At 40.4% G+C, this 18,133-nt stretch overlaps 1 protein-coding gene across 3 annotated transcripts; it reads right to left on the minus strand.

Annotated features, from left to right (window-relative positions):
* Positions 1–788: 788 nt before the first annotated feature.
* atp6v0a1a (ATPase H+ transporting V0 subunit a1a) lies at positions 789–16,250 on the minus strand. 3 transcript variants are annotated; one of them, XM_077557598.1, is made up of 22 exons: positions 16,141–16,250; positions 14,724–14,894; positions 14,221–14,299; positions 13,612–13,709; positions 13,381–13,509; positions 12,993–13,075; positions 12,785–12,911; positions 11,439–11,521; positions 11,279–11,372; positions 10,984–11,196; positions 10,517–10,667; positions 10,293–10,432; positions 9,941–10,107; positions 9,755–9,845; positions 8,058–8,176; positions 7,764–7,980; positions 7,573–7,680; positions 5,637–5,744; positions 5,015–5,032; positions 4,639–4,756; positions 2,724–2,895; positions 789–1,807 (listed from the first exon to the last, which is right to left on the minus strand). In XM_077557598.1, exons 2-22 carry the CDS (start codon positions 14,838–14,840, stop codon positions 1,714–1,716), a joined length of 2,526 nt encoding a protein of 841 aa, XP_077413724.1. In that variant the 5' UTR covers positions 14,841–14,894; positions 16,141–16,250; the 3' UTR covers positions 789–1,713. The 3 variants fall into 3 exon arrangements, with proteins under 3 accessions (XP_077413724.1, XP_077413723.1, XP_077413725.1); XM_077557597.1 differs by having other exon boundaries at positions 5,015–5,059; XM_077557599.1 differs by lacking the exon at positions 5,015–5,032.
* Positions 16,251–18,133: the final 1,883 nt, after the last annotated feature.

The raw sequence follows: 18,133 nt of genomic DNA on the forward strand, positions 1-18,133 counted from the left end.
CAACAGCATCAAACTGTTGTCTCCTTTTGCCAGAAGCAGCAAATTGGATCCTTCTGTTTGGAAGCTTAATAACCATAATTTAAGCTTGAGACAAACATGAGTAAAACATGTCTAAAAAGAATATTAATAGAAAAAAAAGTAATATTAAATAAAGAAATTACATGCAAGCATGTAAAAAAATCCTGTCACGCCGCCAGGTATAAACGCTTCTGGATTCCTCAGGGCTTCGTCAACAGATCATTTGTTCAGCTAGTCGAGAATATTCCATCTGACCAATAGCGCCACCGTGAGGAGAGTTAGTGGATTGATTTTAGAGCTGTAGCAAGCATAATGCCCTTTTCAACTTTTCAGGACCAGACAGGGGGGAAATTAATACAATATAATACATTTTGTGTGTGTGTCTTTGCTACATTGTTGGGCCCATACACACGTTTTTCCAGGTTTAACTGCCATTGTGGGTACCGACTTGAAATTGTAGGGATATTTTGGTGGTCCCAAGTTCTTTTTGAGAGTCAAGACTTGGTGTGTGTGAGTATATATCGTATTCTTACAATTCAGAATGTATCTCTGTATAATTTTCTATCCGACTACCACTTTAGTAATTAAAAAAAAAAAAAAAAAATTTAGATTTTTTTTATTGTAAGTGTACAACAGCATTATTAAATGTAAAGAAAAACTTGTTTTTTTTATGTTCTTGTAGTTTCCTTTCGGGTTTGTGCAAATTTACATGAATGTAATGACCTAATCTGTTGGTGGTAGTGCACATCAAAAGCAAACAACCAACAGCATGTCTTCCCACATTTATTGAGAAGGTCTGCTATTAAAACACACAACCAGCATGAGGAGCCCAAGATCCTGGGGAGTGACACATTTTTACTTGGAACATTTCGTGACATGGGTCCTGAGACACCATTTCCCTTTTTCTGGACCTTCACAACTAGCAAGTGTGCATTTATTTACTGATGCTGCTCTACCAGTTACCAAGACACTTATATAAATAATTTTTAGCTACAGCAAACAACACACAGACATGATGATGATTCTATTACGAACGCTGACTCCGGATGAAGTTTCTAAAGGGGGTGAGAAGTAAAAAGGGGACATACTACGGAAAACCTAATGTCTCGTACACAAAACTTGTATACGATAATTGTTAATATAATTGTTGACGTGGAGCACGGAAGGGTATTTGTCCGCTGTATCCTTCAGATTCTGCCTCCACAAGTCAAAATATAATTGAATCCATCCAATTCATGAGGGCTTACTTTATGGGGAGGACAGCATGGATAAATAAATTTGCCAGTGGTGACTTTGTTGCAAGCACCATTCAGTTGCCGTCTGAACATTTGCAGCTCAAGAGGGCGTCGCCAAGAGTCTCCAATAAAAACAGCAAAAACTGCTGGATTTGCCGCTAGTCAATTTCCTGAAAATTAACCAGAAAAGTCGCCGAGTAGAGCAGCAAAGCTGTTACGTTAGCAACACGCCATAGTTTAGTCCTCAGTCGTCATGGTAACGAAAGCGGATCAGAATGTGACAAGTGGATTTTAAGGGTACTACGTATAATTCTTTATCCATTCTGCATTTTGACTGAAGAATGTCAGAGACCCAAGATTAACACACCTGGGAATAGTTTCAAATAATGGAAGGAAAAAAAAATGCATGACCCATTTCAACACATAACACACGCACGCCACACACATAGATGGGTTGATCTCAGTCTTCAAACTTTCCATCCAGGATGCTTTCAAAGGTGAACGGAAGGAACTTGAAGCCCTGACCCGAGTAAAACTTGTTCTGGAACTCCACCCTGCGTACACACACGCGCACAAAGAGCACACATCAAGGTGGATACATGACGGAGGTGTTTACAGGAACGCCGGGGCCAATGATGTCGTTGGCGACCCTTGCTCTCCATTCCACTGGGCCCCTCCCCCACAGTTGCCAGATGCAAGCCTTGGACCAGCACCCAAGAATGTGAAGCCGACTTCCTGTCTGGAAAGTGATCAGGCTCGACTTTTAAAGAAAAACGGCGATGCTAATTGAGGAGCTGACCTTTTGTACGAAGCAGCAGAGGGTAAGGGGTGGTTCCTACATGCTGAAAAAGTTCTGTTAAAGTTCATAAATATCAAGTCAGTTAAATAAAATAGATAAAATCAAACTGACTTTTAAGGACTATCACAAAAGTTTGATCATGTTAAAAAAACAACAACCCTTATTTGAAATTACTTTAAATAAAATGAGCATAAAGGTGTTATGGTTTATTTACTTTCAAAATGTAGTTTGTTAGTATAAAATACACTATTTGCATTTTAAAATTTGTCATAAAAAGTCAAACTAAGTTGTTTATTTTATTTCTTATTTACAGATTTACGTTCTTAAAGTACTGTAGTAGGGGGGTCTTAGTTAACACAAAATGACACATTTTTAGGTTTACTGTACATTCTTTAACGGAAACTTGCAAACAAAATAGTACAAATTTATTTTAAAACTTGTGTCCTTTTAATATAATAAAATCTTCCCTCAAATAAACCCAAAAAAGTACCTCAGTCCATAACCCTCATTGCTCACACATGGACATTAAAGAGTCCCATTTGAACTCCTTTGCTAACCAAACCAGCAGCATCAACTAGGGCACAATCAGTCGATTCCAAGTGTGGAATTGCCTCTGTAATTGAGTAAATAAAAACAAAAAACAAAGACGATAACAACAATGTGGTGCTCACCAGTGCAGTCGAAGTGCGTGCAAGAAAGCGGACAGGCCCTCCATGATGAGCAGGATCGCCACCGTCAGCACGGCAAAGAAGTAAAAGACGATGGCGAGCAGGAAGAAGCCGCCCACGCTGCGTGTGGAGAGGCCGATGTGCATCACCATCGTCCACAGCACCTCGGATAACTCTGTATTGTAAACCAGATGTCGCGTTGTCCATCAGCAGGGACGTTGAGCTTTCGGAATCAAACTGGATGTCTTTAACATTAACTATCAGGTAACAAATACAAATCAAATATAGAAAACATAAAATAATAATAATTTACTGCACAAATTAAGAAAATTAAAAATAGTGATGCACCGAATATTTGTCCGAAAAAGGCAAAAATTTGGATTTTCGGCATTCGGACAAAATAAAATTCAAGCCGAAAGAGCATGTTGTGGTGATGCAAGAAAAGAAAAAAAAAACGCTGCAAGCAAGTGTTTGAATTAAACACCAAACACGGAAAAGAGTGTCCGCCTTGCTGCTCGCTGCCGTTTATGAGTACCGGCAGCTTCATTGTGCACACCGGAGAAGGAGAGGGTCGCTTGGTAAACTATGTCGAAAAAGAACGTTGTCAAGTACTGCACTACAGGTGAGCCACTCTTTCTCCTGCAGCGCCTTCTTTTTTTTTCTTTAATGAGAGCCCCTCGAGCGCTTCCATTTTTTCACTTGCATTCTGGTGGCCGTGCTAAATACTTTAGCTAATGTTAGCACTATTGCTATCAACAGTTTTAAACAAGTAGACACTTACCACTATCTGCGGGTGACTACAGACCTGTACAAGACGCCGTGTGTGACTTTGCAGTCCGTTCCCATCGCATCTGTGCCCGCCGGTGCGAAGTACTGTACATTGACTATAAGTGCAATTGCACCGCCAGAAAATGCTCAGTTGCTCACCCCGCGTTTGGTGTTTAATGTACCATTGGCCACCATGTCTCTGATGTGGACGCATTTTAATTTATATTATGCTTTGTTAAAATGCCCGCACTAAATAGGCCTAAATATTTTATAGTAATATTATAATTTTAATTGATTATAATAAATGCAATGATAATAAAAAAATTGGCATTTTTTTCCTCGATGTTTCAGTTTTCGGCCAAGCATTTCTCATTTTCGGTTTCGTCCCCAAAAATTCATTTCGGTGCATCCCTAATTAAAAATACAAAATTATATAAAATTTAAAATAATCATAGGACACATATTAACAACCATAACACTGACATTCACACCTATGGACAATTCAGAATCTTGAATCCCGTTATTGGAATATTGAAGGAAGCAAGAGTACAAGACATACTAACCACTAGGGGGGGGGGTACCCAAAAAAAAATTGATTCTCACAAGAATCACGATTCTCACTTAGTACGATTCAGAATCTCTTTTAAATGTCCCAAAATTGATTTTTATTTAAATTATTTTATACTGTCTTGCCTTTGTCTGTGTGTGCGCCTTTATTTGAAGCGCTGTTCATGTTGTACCCGATTTGGCCACTAAGGGGCAGTGCGGTTCCACGCGGTCTAATACACTGTTAAGTTATAGTCGCATTAGAGAGTAGAAGGAAAAAGTCGCGATCAAGTTATTCCAATAAAAGTTGTTGTTGTTTTTTTTTTATGCGTGGAGCCATTCTTTTGAGTGATAAAAGTGCCGCGAGTAGTGCGCTAATTAGCATTAGCGAGTCAGACTGGAGTAGATCATTACAATTCCTTGCATATCTATAGATTGAAGCAAAAATCATTGTCAATCAAATCATTTTGGATCAAAAATTGATTCTGAATCGAATCGTGAGACATTCAAAGATTCCCACCCTTACTAACCACAAGGACACAGTCCAATAAAAAAAAAAAAAATCTGTAACCAATTAAACCAAACCAGTGTGTTCAGAACTTACGTGCGTGAGCTAGACTGAGAGCCCAAAGCCTGAGGTAGGAGGCCGTGTTGGAGATACAACCCAGGCAGTATTCGATGGTGTGTATTGCCTGATGCACAGCGACATCTGCAAAGTTAAACTGAGGGACAATAGACACATTGGTCAATATTGTGGACTAGAGGAAACCCCTCTGAGGTCCCCTGAAATCAGTCACGAATTGTGTTGATAGGACACCAGCCATTAACCAAGTGTGAACCCGAAGCACAAAGTTATGCACTGTCACCCAAACACATACACCAACACAAACACAACACAAGGGGGCGACAAAGGTGAGGGAGAGACAGACGGCATGACATGCACTGGAAAGGACAAGTGGCAGGCTTCATTCGGGTCCTACCTCATCCTCCTCGCGGGCCTTGAAATCAGATGACAGAAGGCAACGCTTGATTATTGACCCCCCACAAACGCACACAAACAAACACAGCAAACAGTCATGGAGGAAATGGGTTACACATTTGAAATTGAACAATTAGGTAAACAACAAAGTCAATCGAACAGGATCTCACATACAGTAGAACTTCTACGGTCAAAAACAATCGCTAATTTGCCGCAGATTTGTGAACAATTTTTCCCAATAGGAAACCATGGAAGCGAACTGTCACGCTCAAAAAAACCTGGAAGCCCTCGGGCAATGTTTTAATGAATCTTCACATTCTTTCGCTGTCAACTAAGTGTAAAACCAGCCAAAAGACCTCATTAAACCTTAAGGACAACAGTATCACATGTCATGTTTTTCCTCCTGTCTTCACACTCCACCGATGCAAAAAAACAAAAAAGGCAAATAAAAAACACAACACAACAGAGGAAACCGGAGTACATGTCATTCGACCTGAGAAATTCCACTGCATTTGAACACAAGCAAGAGTAACATAAGAGTCTTCATACATAATAGATGATGTATTTGAAGTTTCCGCTTCCAAATACTGTACATCATTCAAAGGCTAGGACAACGTCCTCACCTCAGGCTCTTCCTCGGAGTGTTGCGACAGCTGGTCGTGCTGGATGATTTCCGCCTCGTCCTCAGTGGGCCCGTTGCCCACCCGAATGCCCCCATAGTTCTGAGTGCCCTGTAGGGGAACAAGGGATGTTTGAGAAGGACTACAGTGGGTCCTCCGTTCAGGCCAGACAAATTATGTCAAATGCAATGATTTACAAGTAGTTTGCAGCTTGATGCCAACACAATCACAACCACATAATATGAGTTATTCACTTTAGTGTTGGATACTTTCACACAGTATTTAATGTCATTTTAACATGTAACATCATTTTGCTGCCTTATAGGAGTATTCATGGCCTAGAAATGTCATTCATACAAATATTTACTGTATTTTATGACTTTACGACTACATTCGCCTCAGTAATTGATAAGACTATGGCGCAGCATAAAAATGTCATTACGTGGCCCAAAATGACATGCTCAGTTACCTGTTCCCATTTGATCATTTCATATTTATGGTCGAAAAGTGCTATGAATAAAAATATTTACTGTAATTATAATATTTTGAGGTTAAGAACACCTTGCAACGGTGTAAGAATACATTGTCACGCAGCACCAGAAAGCAAGCTCAGTCACCCCTACATACTTTGCATTTAACCGTTTTAGATTTATGGTAGGCTGGGCGATATGGACAAAAAATAAAATCTCGATTTTTGCAGTCATTTAGGACGATTACGATTTTAATCTAATAAACCCAACAAACATTTATTTAAAGGTTTCAAAAATAATTCCTGTGCAAAAATGTTCAGACAACCATAATGTATACGGATTCTAAATTAGTTTTGACATAAACTTAACATTCAGTTTGTTCTTAAATGCCACAATTAAGTAGTTATTGTAAACATGTCTTGTAAACCACCAATCCAGCATTCTGCCACACGTGCAAAATTACAACTCACAAAAACATTTGAATGTAACAGAACATAAGTACAACAGCTTTTAAATAATCCAGCAGCCAAAATTGGATTTTATGATTCAGCAAATTTTCAACGATTCGATTTTTAAAAATGACGATGTATCGAATTAATTTGATACATTGCCCAGCCCTAATTTATGGCCTGCAAGTGCAAGACTTTTATTCATTCATTTTTTTGCCAGAACTGCTTTTTTTTTTCCTTCAAAAAAACTACAAACCAGGATGCCATCCAATGTTTACACAAGAAACAAGTACCCAAAACAACACTACCTATTCCTAAACAAGTTAAATAACCATAAATCCAATCTACTTAATAAAAAAAAAAAAATTAATACATCAAATAAAAGGCTTCCCCATCAATTCAAATGTGTCCTTTTTTGCCGTTTAACACTTTTGTAATTCTTTCTAATGGAAGAGATGCCAACATTTGACTACGAGATTTCTTCCAGGAAAGGGATAGGCAATCATTATGAGAAAATATGTCTCTCGGGGTAGAGGCCAAGCAAAAACAACTTGGGTTCTCTATTGGTACTGATTTAAGGATAATCTTTTCCATCACACTTTTAACCTCTTTCCAAAACAATGCTATCTTCTGACATTGTCCCATAGAATGTAGTTTTATACATTGTCTATATTCCGCCAACTTTGGACAGATATCCGGAATATTAACCTTATATCTAGTCTGCAGGTTCACCGGTGTCACATACACCCGCACCAACCACTTAAATTCAATGAGTTGTACACGTGTATTAATAGACCTGGTGTGTGCCAGACTGCATGCTCTGTGCCAAAAGTGTTTTCACTTTTAGTATAATTATGGCTCATTGGCTTATCTACACTGCTGGCATACAGTAGGTTAGATTTAGGCGATGTGATGACTGAATGTACAAATTTGGGATACGCTGCCACTGTAGGTAAACGAAACTCCATCATTAACTGAAGATGTACAGTATGAGAGGGCGAAGAATATGTGAATTCCTACCAGGTTTTTACGCCACAAGTATTGTTTCCGCAGGACCAGAGTTTTCACTATCAACATGCAAGGAACGCATGCCAAGGCGATGAGCACCAGGAGGGTCTGCAGGGCTTGCTGTGACAAGAAAACAAATACAAGGGAATTCAGCTCATTTTGACACTAAAATGACGCTTTTACCGACAAGAGGTGCTCCTCACCTGTCCCGTGTAAAGTGGCTTGACAGTGGGGTCGTTGTAGTTGAAGAGGAACATGTTGATGAATGCAATCAGGAGACTCGGAGCGTCGCGCGATAGCCGCACGTCGTATGAGAGCCACTTGTAAAAGATGAGCAGCGCCAGGTAGCCAAAGAGGCTGGCCATGAAGACGATCTCGGGGATGAAGCCCAAGTAGATGTTTAGCGGCTTCTTGAAATAACTTACAGGAAGAGAAAGAGCGTTAGCAACTCGCAAGGGAAGAAATGAGAAGGAGACGTTGAGGGGAGAAACACTCACAGGTGGTTGAAGAGACTGAGGGTGACACCAAACAGCATGTGGACGACGCCCAGGATGATCGACATCTTCATCTTGAAGGAGTTCAAGAACGTCAGCTTGTTCGTTGCAATATTCCAGATCTGACGGATAAGACATCCTTTAGTATCTGAACTAGAGATACAACATTTCAAAAAACTAGGGGTGTCAGGCGATTACAATTTTTAAGCGTAATTAATCGCATGACGTCAATAGTTAACTCACAATTAATCACATATTTTATAATTTCATACTCTTAACATATGGGGGAATTAAATTAATAAAAAAATGGCTGCATCGTTTAGTCATCAGTAATTTCATAATAATTCACAAAATTGAGTTATAAGATGTACAGTCCTGTAAAAAAACGAGTGTGATATTGATTTGTGTTGAGGTCCTTTTTCTGCCACTAGATGGCATAATTGCATTTGCAAGATGTTGGTGACAGCTCAGTGCATTTTTCTTTTTATGTTTAGAGCTCTAATCTAATCTTTAACATTAACTAATTTGCTCCCAAAACGTATAAATACGTTGTATTTTAAATGTTTTATGTATCCCAAAGACGTATTTATACGTTTTTATAGGTTTTAATTTATTTATGCTTTGATGAAGCCTCTCAACTGCAAAGAACGGTTGACGAAATGGTAGTTACTACACAAACGGCCAGCAGGTAGCAGCAGAGCATAGGAAATGAACCATGACCATGTTGAAAAAACCCTCAATTACTCAGAATTCTAAATAGATTTATGAATAATGAAAAAACTTAGCTATATTCTAATACTAATTGCTGCAAAACGGAAACAGATAGAAATATACTTTCCCCCCCTCCCGATTAAAGGAGAGACTTGAATCTTTCTTTTGGTAGGTTTCATGTTTTTATAGCAAATTAATACAATATTCTGTGGGCCTTGGAAAACCAGTCAAAATCCAGTAAAACAGCCGGGCGTGAAGGGGATTGTTTTAGTGAAAATGGCTGCGAGTGAATGAGTTAAGTAACTTGTAAAATTCTGCACATTATTAAAATTGTAAAATATAACTTGACCCCTGTCTCAACAAATATATATGCATTATTATTAGTGCTCAATTTTGACATGTACGTGTCTGTTGCGCTGCGAGTGGAATTCCTCCAGTACAGGCTTTCCAAGTAAGAGGCAGTTCTGAAATGCACGTAAAAAAAATTTGGGGACGATAAAGGAACTTTAAATGAATGCACTAATTTTGACACCACTATTTTTTTTTAAAATGAGACAAAACTTAATCAACTGGGAGTTGGGCTATAGCAAAGCTGGGAAAACATTTGCGCTCAAGGGCCACATTCGATTTTTAAAATGGCCCCATGAAATTTGTAGACAAGGCCATTTAAAATCTTTATATAAAAGAGTTTAATATTATGATAAAACAAAACATTCTTCATAATTAACCTTTCACGTAATAAAGATGTAAAAAAAAAGAAAGAAAAAGATTTGTGCTTGTTTTACTAATGTTTGAATTTCATTATTTATACAGTAGTAGAGCATATTCAAGGTTTGGCATTCACATTCCATCCCAATTTCCATAGATGGAGATAGTCATCCCAGAAGAGTGGAAGCGCTTCTACATTTCTTTCCCATTTTTGCCTTTCACTGTGAGTGCGATACAAGACGTCCCAATACTTTTGCCCACATAGCATCGGAGCAAATTACCGGATCAATGCCTATGGGGTACGGCCCTTTGAACACGCCGTCTACCGCTGGATCTAACTGCAAAACTTTGTTGCCTTCAAGTGTCTCAAACCTGAAAACAAAGGATGAGAGGTTGTTGTAAAAAAAAAAAAAAATTTTTTTTAAAAAAGCTTAAGTAGACTTTTCTGACCCCACCCGTTCACTTACGTCCAGTTGCCTCCCTTGCGGGCGTCAAACATGGGCCGCACGCTCCAGCCCGAGCCGAAGACGTTGAGCGACTTGGAGAAGCAGTCGTTGTAGATGATGCCCGTGTAGATGGAGAAGACGCCCATCATCAGGATGATGTAGCGCCCCGCAAACACCATACTGAACATCTGACACAAAACAGTCAAGTAAATATATATATATATATATATATATATATATATATATATATATATATATATATATATAAAATTTTATTTTTTTACAAAATCTCTTGCCACATCTCAGCGAGAAAGGCGCGTTGCGTGTCAGAATGAACATGATGGGGCAGATAATGGAACGTGGTGGGGGATACCTCGTTGTCGTTCTTCTGGGCGATCAGCCGGCTCTCTCGCAGGACGAGGTACAGAGCGGCGCAGGTCATGAGGACGCCGTGGCCCAGGTCGCCAAACATGACGGCGAACAGGAAAGGGAAGGTGATGATGGTGTATGGAGCTGGAGTGGTGAATGGAGATCTCATAGATGACGGGACAGGCAGCCCGAAGTATGACAAGGTAAGAGTACACCACGCATGCATACCTGGGTTGATCTCGCGGTAGCTGCCGATTCCGTAGGCGTCCACAATGTTTTGAAAGCCGGAGGTGAGCTTGTTTGTCTTGTTGTAGGTGGGCGGGGTCTGTTTGGTCTGCATCCTGTTAAGGATGGAAGGCACAGTGGAGCCACTCTTCTCCTGAATGACAACAGCAAACCTTTTTATCATCGCCACTTTTCCACTGCTTAAACCATCCTTTCTTTTAAGGCTTGTCCTCATTAGGGTCGCCAGTGAGGTAAAAAAAAAAAAAAAAACTAACAAAATCATTTTAATAAAAGAATAACTTACAGCACCCCTTTTCACCCCAAGTCATGAAATGTTTCAGCTCATTTGCAACCATTTTGAAGACAAGCGCAATAGAAAATGGATGGCTGTACAATCGGAATTCCAGTTCTTTATTATTATGGATTGTGCAGGTGGTTGCCAACTCGTGTGAATGTGTCCAGCCACTCACCGTGCCCCTGCGCAGAGCAAACTGTATGGAGTCCAGGTCGGAGACGGGACACCACACCTCGGCGATGAGACACTTCTGGGTGACGTCGATGTTGCACAGGTTGAGGGTGTGGTAGATGGCTTTCATCTTCCTCACCTTGATGAACCACACGCGCACCGCCTTGGCCGCCGCCTGCAGGACCCGCTGTCTGTGGTCCTCCGTTTGGTTCAGCACCTTGACGAAGGGCAGAGGGGGAAATGCGTACTTGCCGTGTGATGATGTATGGCTGTGTGTGTGTGAACGTTAACGGAATTACCATTTGCAGGTCATCGATACGAGCGTTAACCCCAGCAAGCATTTCTTTCCTCTCCTGAGGTGTTTCTGGACATGGGTACAATGTTGCTCGAAATCTGACAGAAAAGCATACATGAGCAAAAATCAACAACAAAAGAATCAATGCGGCTTTGTTTGTTTACCCCTCACAAATCTTCTTCACTCTGTTCCTCAGCTGGTCTCCCTGGAAGAAGATGATGAAAACAGACTTGTGGACCTGATCGCCCTGTGGACACATGAAAGACAAAGGCCTTGTTCAGACTGGCAGCCCACAACCCATTTTTAGCCCATCCAGATTGAAAGTGGATGGCTCTTTCGTAGTCTGAACAGTCACAAAGCACATGAAATGCGATTTTTGCGAGTTGGATTGTGTTTCATATCCGATTTGGACAGGATGCGTCTCAGTTAGATAAGTTTGAACAACTCAGAACGGATTTGACTGTCCTGACGTCATGCAAAAACCAAATTTGCCCACGCTGTCAATATCCTATCGGTTCCCAGCCCGGCTGTTTCCTCGCATGCTCGGCAGTCAAACGCCTTGACGGCTCCACTGCCCCGTCGGCTCCTGTCATGCTCAACCAGAAATACAGTGACAGTTTACGTTTACGTCTCGCTACCCCATCAGATCTTCACATACGCAACCGGAAATAGAGAAATAGTGCCCGGTCGTAGCCATAGACATATGGTCGTAAAAAAAAAATAAGAAAGTTAAGAAAAATACTAGAAAACCGTGAAATGTGCTTGCGAGGAAGGGGAAGTACGGAGCGGTAAACAGCTTCACAATGACGTCAAACACTACACACGCTGGGCGCCGCCTCCGTTCCGTGTCGTTGCTACAACAACCTGTCAGAAAGGTCAATAATGTGGCTCAGTCTGAACAGGGCCAGATCGGATTTGGAGAATTGCTAAAAACAGTCTGGACAGTCAGCCCTAAAAATCGGATTTGAGGAGGAATCCGATTGGAGTCAGATATGCCTGCAGTCTGAGTGCTGAGACTAAGTGGGCCTGCATCGTGGCAACCGTAATGATTAAAAAGGTACATATTATGAAATTGACTTTCCATTAGTCTTTGGAGTGCCGACGCACCCATTAAGTCTTAAATTAAACCCTAGTCGATCTGTTATGGGTTTCCGTGTTCCAAAAAGTATTCAGTTTTGATGACTTGTGATGTATTTGTGTTTGTCAGTGTGTCTGCTTCATGCACCACATGCATGGATCTGCAAACTAGTTGACAAGTGTAATTCAGTGGCTTGGCGATGAAGTGCTGCTTCCATGAATGAAAATGACACTGACTTCACCGCAGCTCGCTTTTCCCTTTAGACTCTGAGCTGTTTGAAAATAAGTAGTTTCCTTACCCTCAGAACAGGCAAAATCAAGAGTGAAAATTGTCCTATAATTCTTGATCATTGTTATATTTTGACCAAATGACATGGCATGATGCCTGGCAACTATTTTTAAGTGTGAATGTCTCCTTTAACTGCATGCTGACCGAAGTAGGGTCTTCCAGAGGGTCTTCAATATCCGCCTGCCTCAGGAACACGTTCCCTCTGCAAACTCGCCACAGCATCCTCTCAAATGTGGGGATGCGCTCCCTTCCGATGACTCCAGCAACAAATCTGTAAAAAGGACAAGTCACTGTTTGTACGTGTAAATAAAAAGGTTGACTTGAAGGACAACAATAAACCATGTAATCTTACCCAAGCCTGAGGGGAGCCACCCGATTGACCTCGTTTGGGTCCAGCAGGGTGGACGACTCCTCCAGCAAAGTGGGGTCTTCCATCTGCAGAATTGTTTGCATTAACAGTAACACAACACGATGGTGGATAAAAGGCAGCACAGAAGGTTAATTGATCATCGGCAGCCTGTCCGGTTCAATGATTAACCGCCATCACAGCTCTTTTCAACTCATTAAAGATGACTTGACACATGCGGACAAGACATCAATGTTTATGGAGGCGGCCGAGCGGCACTGACGTTGGAGCAAAGGTGCGGAAAAACAGACACTTGGCTGTAATTCAGACACTAAGTGTGATAAATATGTCACATCCTGTTTTGGCCTGCGAGTGCGCATGCTGTTCGGCTGACCTCATCAAAAAACTGCTGTGTGCGACGCAGGATGTGTTTGAGCTCGGTCAGCTCCAAGAAGTTCTTCTTCAGGGCTTCTTGGTTGGTGTTGATTTCCTTCAATTCGTTTTCCAGCTTCTCAAACGTGGCCTGAGGAAGGGAAGAAGAGAGGGAAGTGAAGAACGGCGCTCCAGTGTGGAATGGTGGAAGGCAAATGATGGCGCCAGTAACGCTCTGCTCTCTCTCCCTCACCTCCAAGTCAATCATGTCTCTCGGGAAGGGGACTTCGGGGTTCTCACCGGTGTCAACGATCGCCATGTCGGCCTTCTTAATCTCCTTCTCCACAAACCCTGCCAACGAGACGGCTTGTTAATTCCTAATGTCAGTAACAGGCCACCACTCATTTATTTACAGTATGTTGAAAATGTATCATATATATTTATATTAAGTGTGATATTATTCTCATAAAATCATAAGGCTGGGTATTGGTTCTAATTTCCTAAATCGATTCAATTTTGATTCACAAGAGTTCCGTTAAATTCAATTGCGATTGTTCCCGATTCGATTCACTTAACTTTGATCCGATATTGATTAATTATGGAAAATCAATTATTCTTAAATATCAAGGACATGATAAAAACTCCACAAACATTAAATTCCAAATAAAATTTTGCGGAGGCAGTAACTGGTTAAATGATTCCGTTTGTTAATGAAAGTAACACGTGTTATAATCACTTACGTGTTACACAAACATCAGCAAGTATGAGATGAAAATATTGTAAGAATAAATATGTTAATAGTAACCAGGTAATATATACATATAAGAGCAGTTCCTTTCTATAAGCATAGACAAAGACTTACTCAGTTTGCGGTCCATTTCCTCACATCGTCGCACTTCGTTGACAAACTTGCGCTGGAACACGTTCACATCAGGATTCAACTGCGACACAAGACACAATAAACATATTTTCTAACATTGTTATAATACTGTTGAACCATACTTCCTCAAAATAGAAGCCTCAGCTCCACTTAAAATATGAAAACCTCAAATTAAGCACTCTGGGTTTTGAGGAGCAATCCCTCCCTGCCTTACTCCAAATAAATGCCATAATAAGCAACTACTAACTTTTTTTATGGATGTACAACATAATCCTTCTTCAGTACAATGCTTCCTTTAGGCATAGTCAGGAGTGGGTGTTCTTATGTGGGGAATGAAGTGTCTGCTGTGAGCACATGATCGAGATGCTGTGGTGAGGCATGCACTCCTTCTCGGCAAGCTTCCTGAACCTTATCCCAGCCCCTCCCACAACACCACGGCCATTTTGAGAGCACACAAATAATCCGTATTACAATCGGAGACTCACATCACGGAACTGCACCATCCCAATCTCTCCCAGCTCACTGACACAGCAGTAGGCCGCCTCCGACTGGAGGAAGAGTTGCGCCAGTGTCATCTCCTCGCTCCTGAAGAGTTCCCCCATGTTTGCGGCGGGTTTGCGGGTTCCCCAGCACGCCCTTCAGGAAGGAAAGATCACCTAAAAGAAAATCACATAAACAACCTTTACAGTGAACACCTGCCTATTTATTTGCAATTCACTTCACGAGCTTTCTTTCCCAGTGTGCTCGTCTTCTTTTAGGTTAAGGTCTGGATTGTTATTGGACCTCTTCTACACAGGGCAGCTCCTATAGGTGCTGCAAATTCCCCATGCAAACGTCAACGTATGATGTCTTTTTTTTTTACCCCAATGTCACCCTGTGTGTTAACCGTTTATTAATATTTTAAGAATAATGTTGTAAAATGAGTTTGAGATGATATTAAAAGTCCATTCAAGTGAACTTTAAGCATTTTGGGAGTTGGCATCAATTACTCGCAGATTTCTGCTCCGGCGCTTGGTCCCACTTGGAGAAACTCGGAGTAACAATACAGTGTGACGTTCACTAATGATGGAGACTAAGAATTCAATAGCAGATATGTGTGCACTTAGCAGCAACGTGCGAGAGGTTGGCATGTGACAACAAGTGAAGAGAAAATCTGGTTGCCTTCACGCTGATCCCATGATCAGGGCAGGAATGCGGTTACGCTGGCAAACCTTAAGAGTACTATAAATACTACAATAAATGACACAACGTGAGCTACAAATGACACAAAATGAGTGATTGAAAGCTAATACCAAATTAGGCAAAATTAGGGACAGTTTATGGGGTGACAGATGGGGGAGAGGAGGATTCCTTAAAGGCTCTTTAACCACCATGTAGTGGGGCGAAAGGACCAGTCACCACACAGGTCTTATCTGTGGATTATGAAGGGAACATGTGACCTGTAGCACCATTAAGCCTTACTACTACCCCAATTTAAGAACAAAAATCAACGTAGTCTATTATGTTACTAAACACTAACAAATAGTAGGCTTGCCTTTGGTCGTGACAGCGTTACAAGTCAAAGCAGGAACACCTACTGTACACTTTACAGCTAATTAGCTTAATTGACGTTGCAACCTTATGGAGCTGATTCTCGGCTAACTTTAATGACGAGCACATTTGTATTGTTTTCAATCCAAAGAACAAATCGTTTGAGGATCCGGATCACGTTATCAGTCATATAATAGGAAATAAACGTTCTACGCCCCAGTCGGTTAATTAGCTTCGTTCAGTTTACACTGTGGCTAATGGCTAACTTTGCGCACCTGTTGATCAATAAGTAACCACGACGATTGTCAAAACCCAAATTTCTAACTCGAAGCTCTACCATCAACTGCCGCTTTTATTAAGTGGCGTACTTACTATTGTGATGGAGTCTCGGCCGTGTTCTGTTCCTTGTTTGTGACGGTCTGTTTGACAACAGACAGAAGAGAAATTTGTCAACGACTTCTCAAAGCGGAAGTGGAATCACGATCACGTGATGTGACGTCAAGCCTATCGCAAATATTAATGAAATGAATGCATAATTAAATTTGAGACCATGGTTAAACTTTACAGGGTAATGTCGTGTCTTTTCTGTAACATGTGTTTTATTTTCTTTGAACATACCAGAAATGAAGAATTTGCAGTGCCGTACTATAGTGTAAAGTTTCGTCCACGTGAAGGCGGTGATGCTCTAGCCTACCGGAGACATGTCATCTACTTCCAAAGCAACCAGCACCTTAGGAAAAATATATGAACCTGAAATTTTCAGGAACTGTTAAAATATCAGTGGAAAGTCCATTCCTAACGCAGGTAAGGCCGTAGTCCAATATTTGAACCCTATAAAACCTAAGGAAGTTTGACCTCTCCACAGATGACATCAGCTTCGATTTAGGTGAGTATCACATTAAGCTTATAATCCATTTTCTGAAGCATTATCCAAAGTTTGGTTATTTTATTGTTGCTCCTTGTGGTATGTTCTTGTTTAAATTAGGTCATATTACCACAGTGGGAAATTTGATTTCATGATCTCATGCCAATTAAATGCCAATTAAAAGATTATTTGCCACTTGATGTAGCCTGTGATACGTGCTTTATTGACAATTTATGTTATATTTCAAATGCTTTTAGTCACACACACACACACACACACACACACACACACACATATATATATATATATATATATATATATATATATATATATATATAATGGAATTTGTTGATTTTGGCCATTTAATGGACCCGTTTAAAACAAAATAAAGCAAATCATACGATTTTCACAAGCAATGCCTATAAGTGAGCAATGCAAGTTGTGCAAGGAATTGACTTGGATCTATTTTACAAACAACCAAAATCCACGATTTGTTTTTAAAAAAAAGAAGAAGAAAAAAACAGTGCAAGATAAATCAAACATAATTGTGTTAAATAGGACACACATGTTTAAGAAATTCCTCAAACCATAATATTGATCTCAATGTCATAAATCAATTACCCAGTAAATAAAATGGAGTATAGTGGTCTGGTAATGCCAATAACAGGCAATTTTCAATGACAAAACACATTAAAAAGAGATAGAAGGGGGTGAAGCGAGGCAGGCTAATCACGATTTTTTTTTAAATAGCCCATTTTCTGCAGGGCAAAAAGTTCTCACTCCGGGGAATGACCAATCAGAGCTGCTGGTCAGGGCAAAATAACCACTGCCATTTGTATAACAGTACTTGTAAGAAAATCAGCAGAGAATTGGAGGGGATTACAAGCACACACCTCACTTCCTTTACCAAAGCCAAAATGTGATGGGACGTTTGTTTTGGTCATACATTGAGGGATACAAGTACATTGCCGAAAATTTTCTAAACAAAGTTGGCAAAAAAAAAGAATATATATTGCACTTTATCAATGCATATATTTGTTTCCAGTAGTAGCCTATTTAATTTAAGGCAGAAGTTTAATTCCAAGAGGGAAATATGGTTACTTATGTTAACTGGTCCTTCCGGTGTATGAATGTTTGTGTGAATGGTGAAGAATGTGAGGCTTTCTAAAGCACTTTGGGTATCATGTGCTGGAGGTAAAGCACTAAATAAAATGCAGTCCATTTACCATTTACAACTGTTTGATCAAATAAAAGCAAAACTTGTTTTGATTTTTTTGTGTTATGTTTGCTACTGTTTTCTTTAGCAGCTGTGAGGGAAATCGGAAGTAAAACCCTTTTTTGTGAAAAATCTGAGGTTTTGGGGCAAAATTGCCCCGCCCAGTCCTACAAGCTTGCGAGCAACCAACACGCACAAAAAGACAGGAAATAAAGTATGTAAAGGTTTTTTTCAAGAACCGTGCAAGCTCATCTTCATCTTCATCAGTCTCTGCATCCGGCCTC

This window comes from Vanacampus margaritifer, chromosome 2 (genome assembly GCF_051991255.1).
Source record: "Vanacampus margaritifer isolate UIUO_Vmar chromosome 2, RoL_Vmar_1.0, whole genome shotgun sequence".
Classification (NCBI taxonomy): Eukaryota; Metazoa; Chordata; class Actinopteri; order Syngnathiformes; family Syngnathidae; genus Vanacampus; species Vanacampus margaritifer.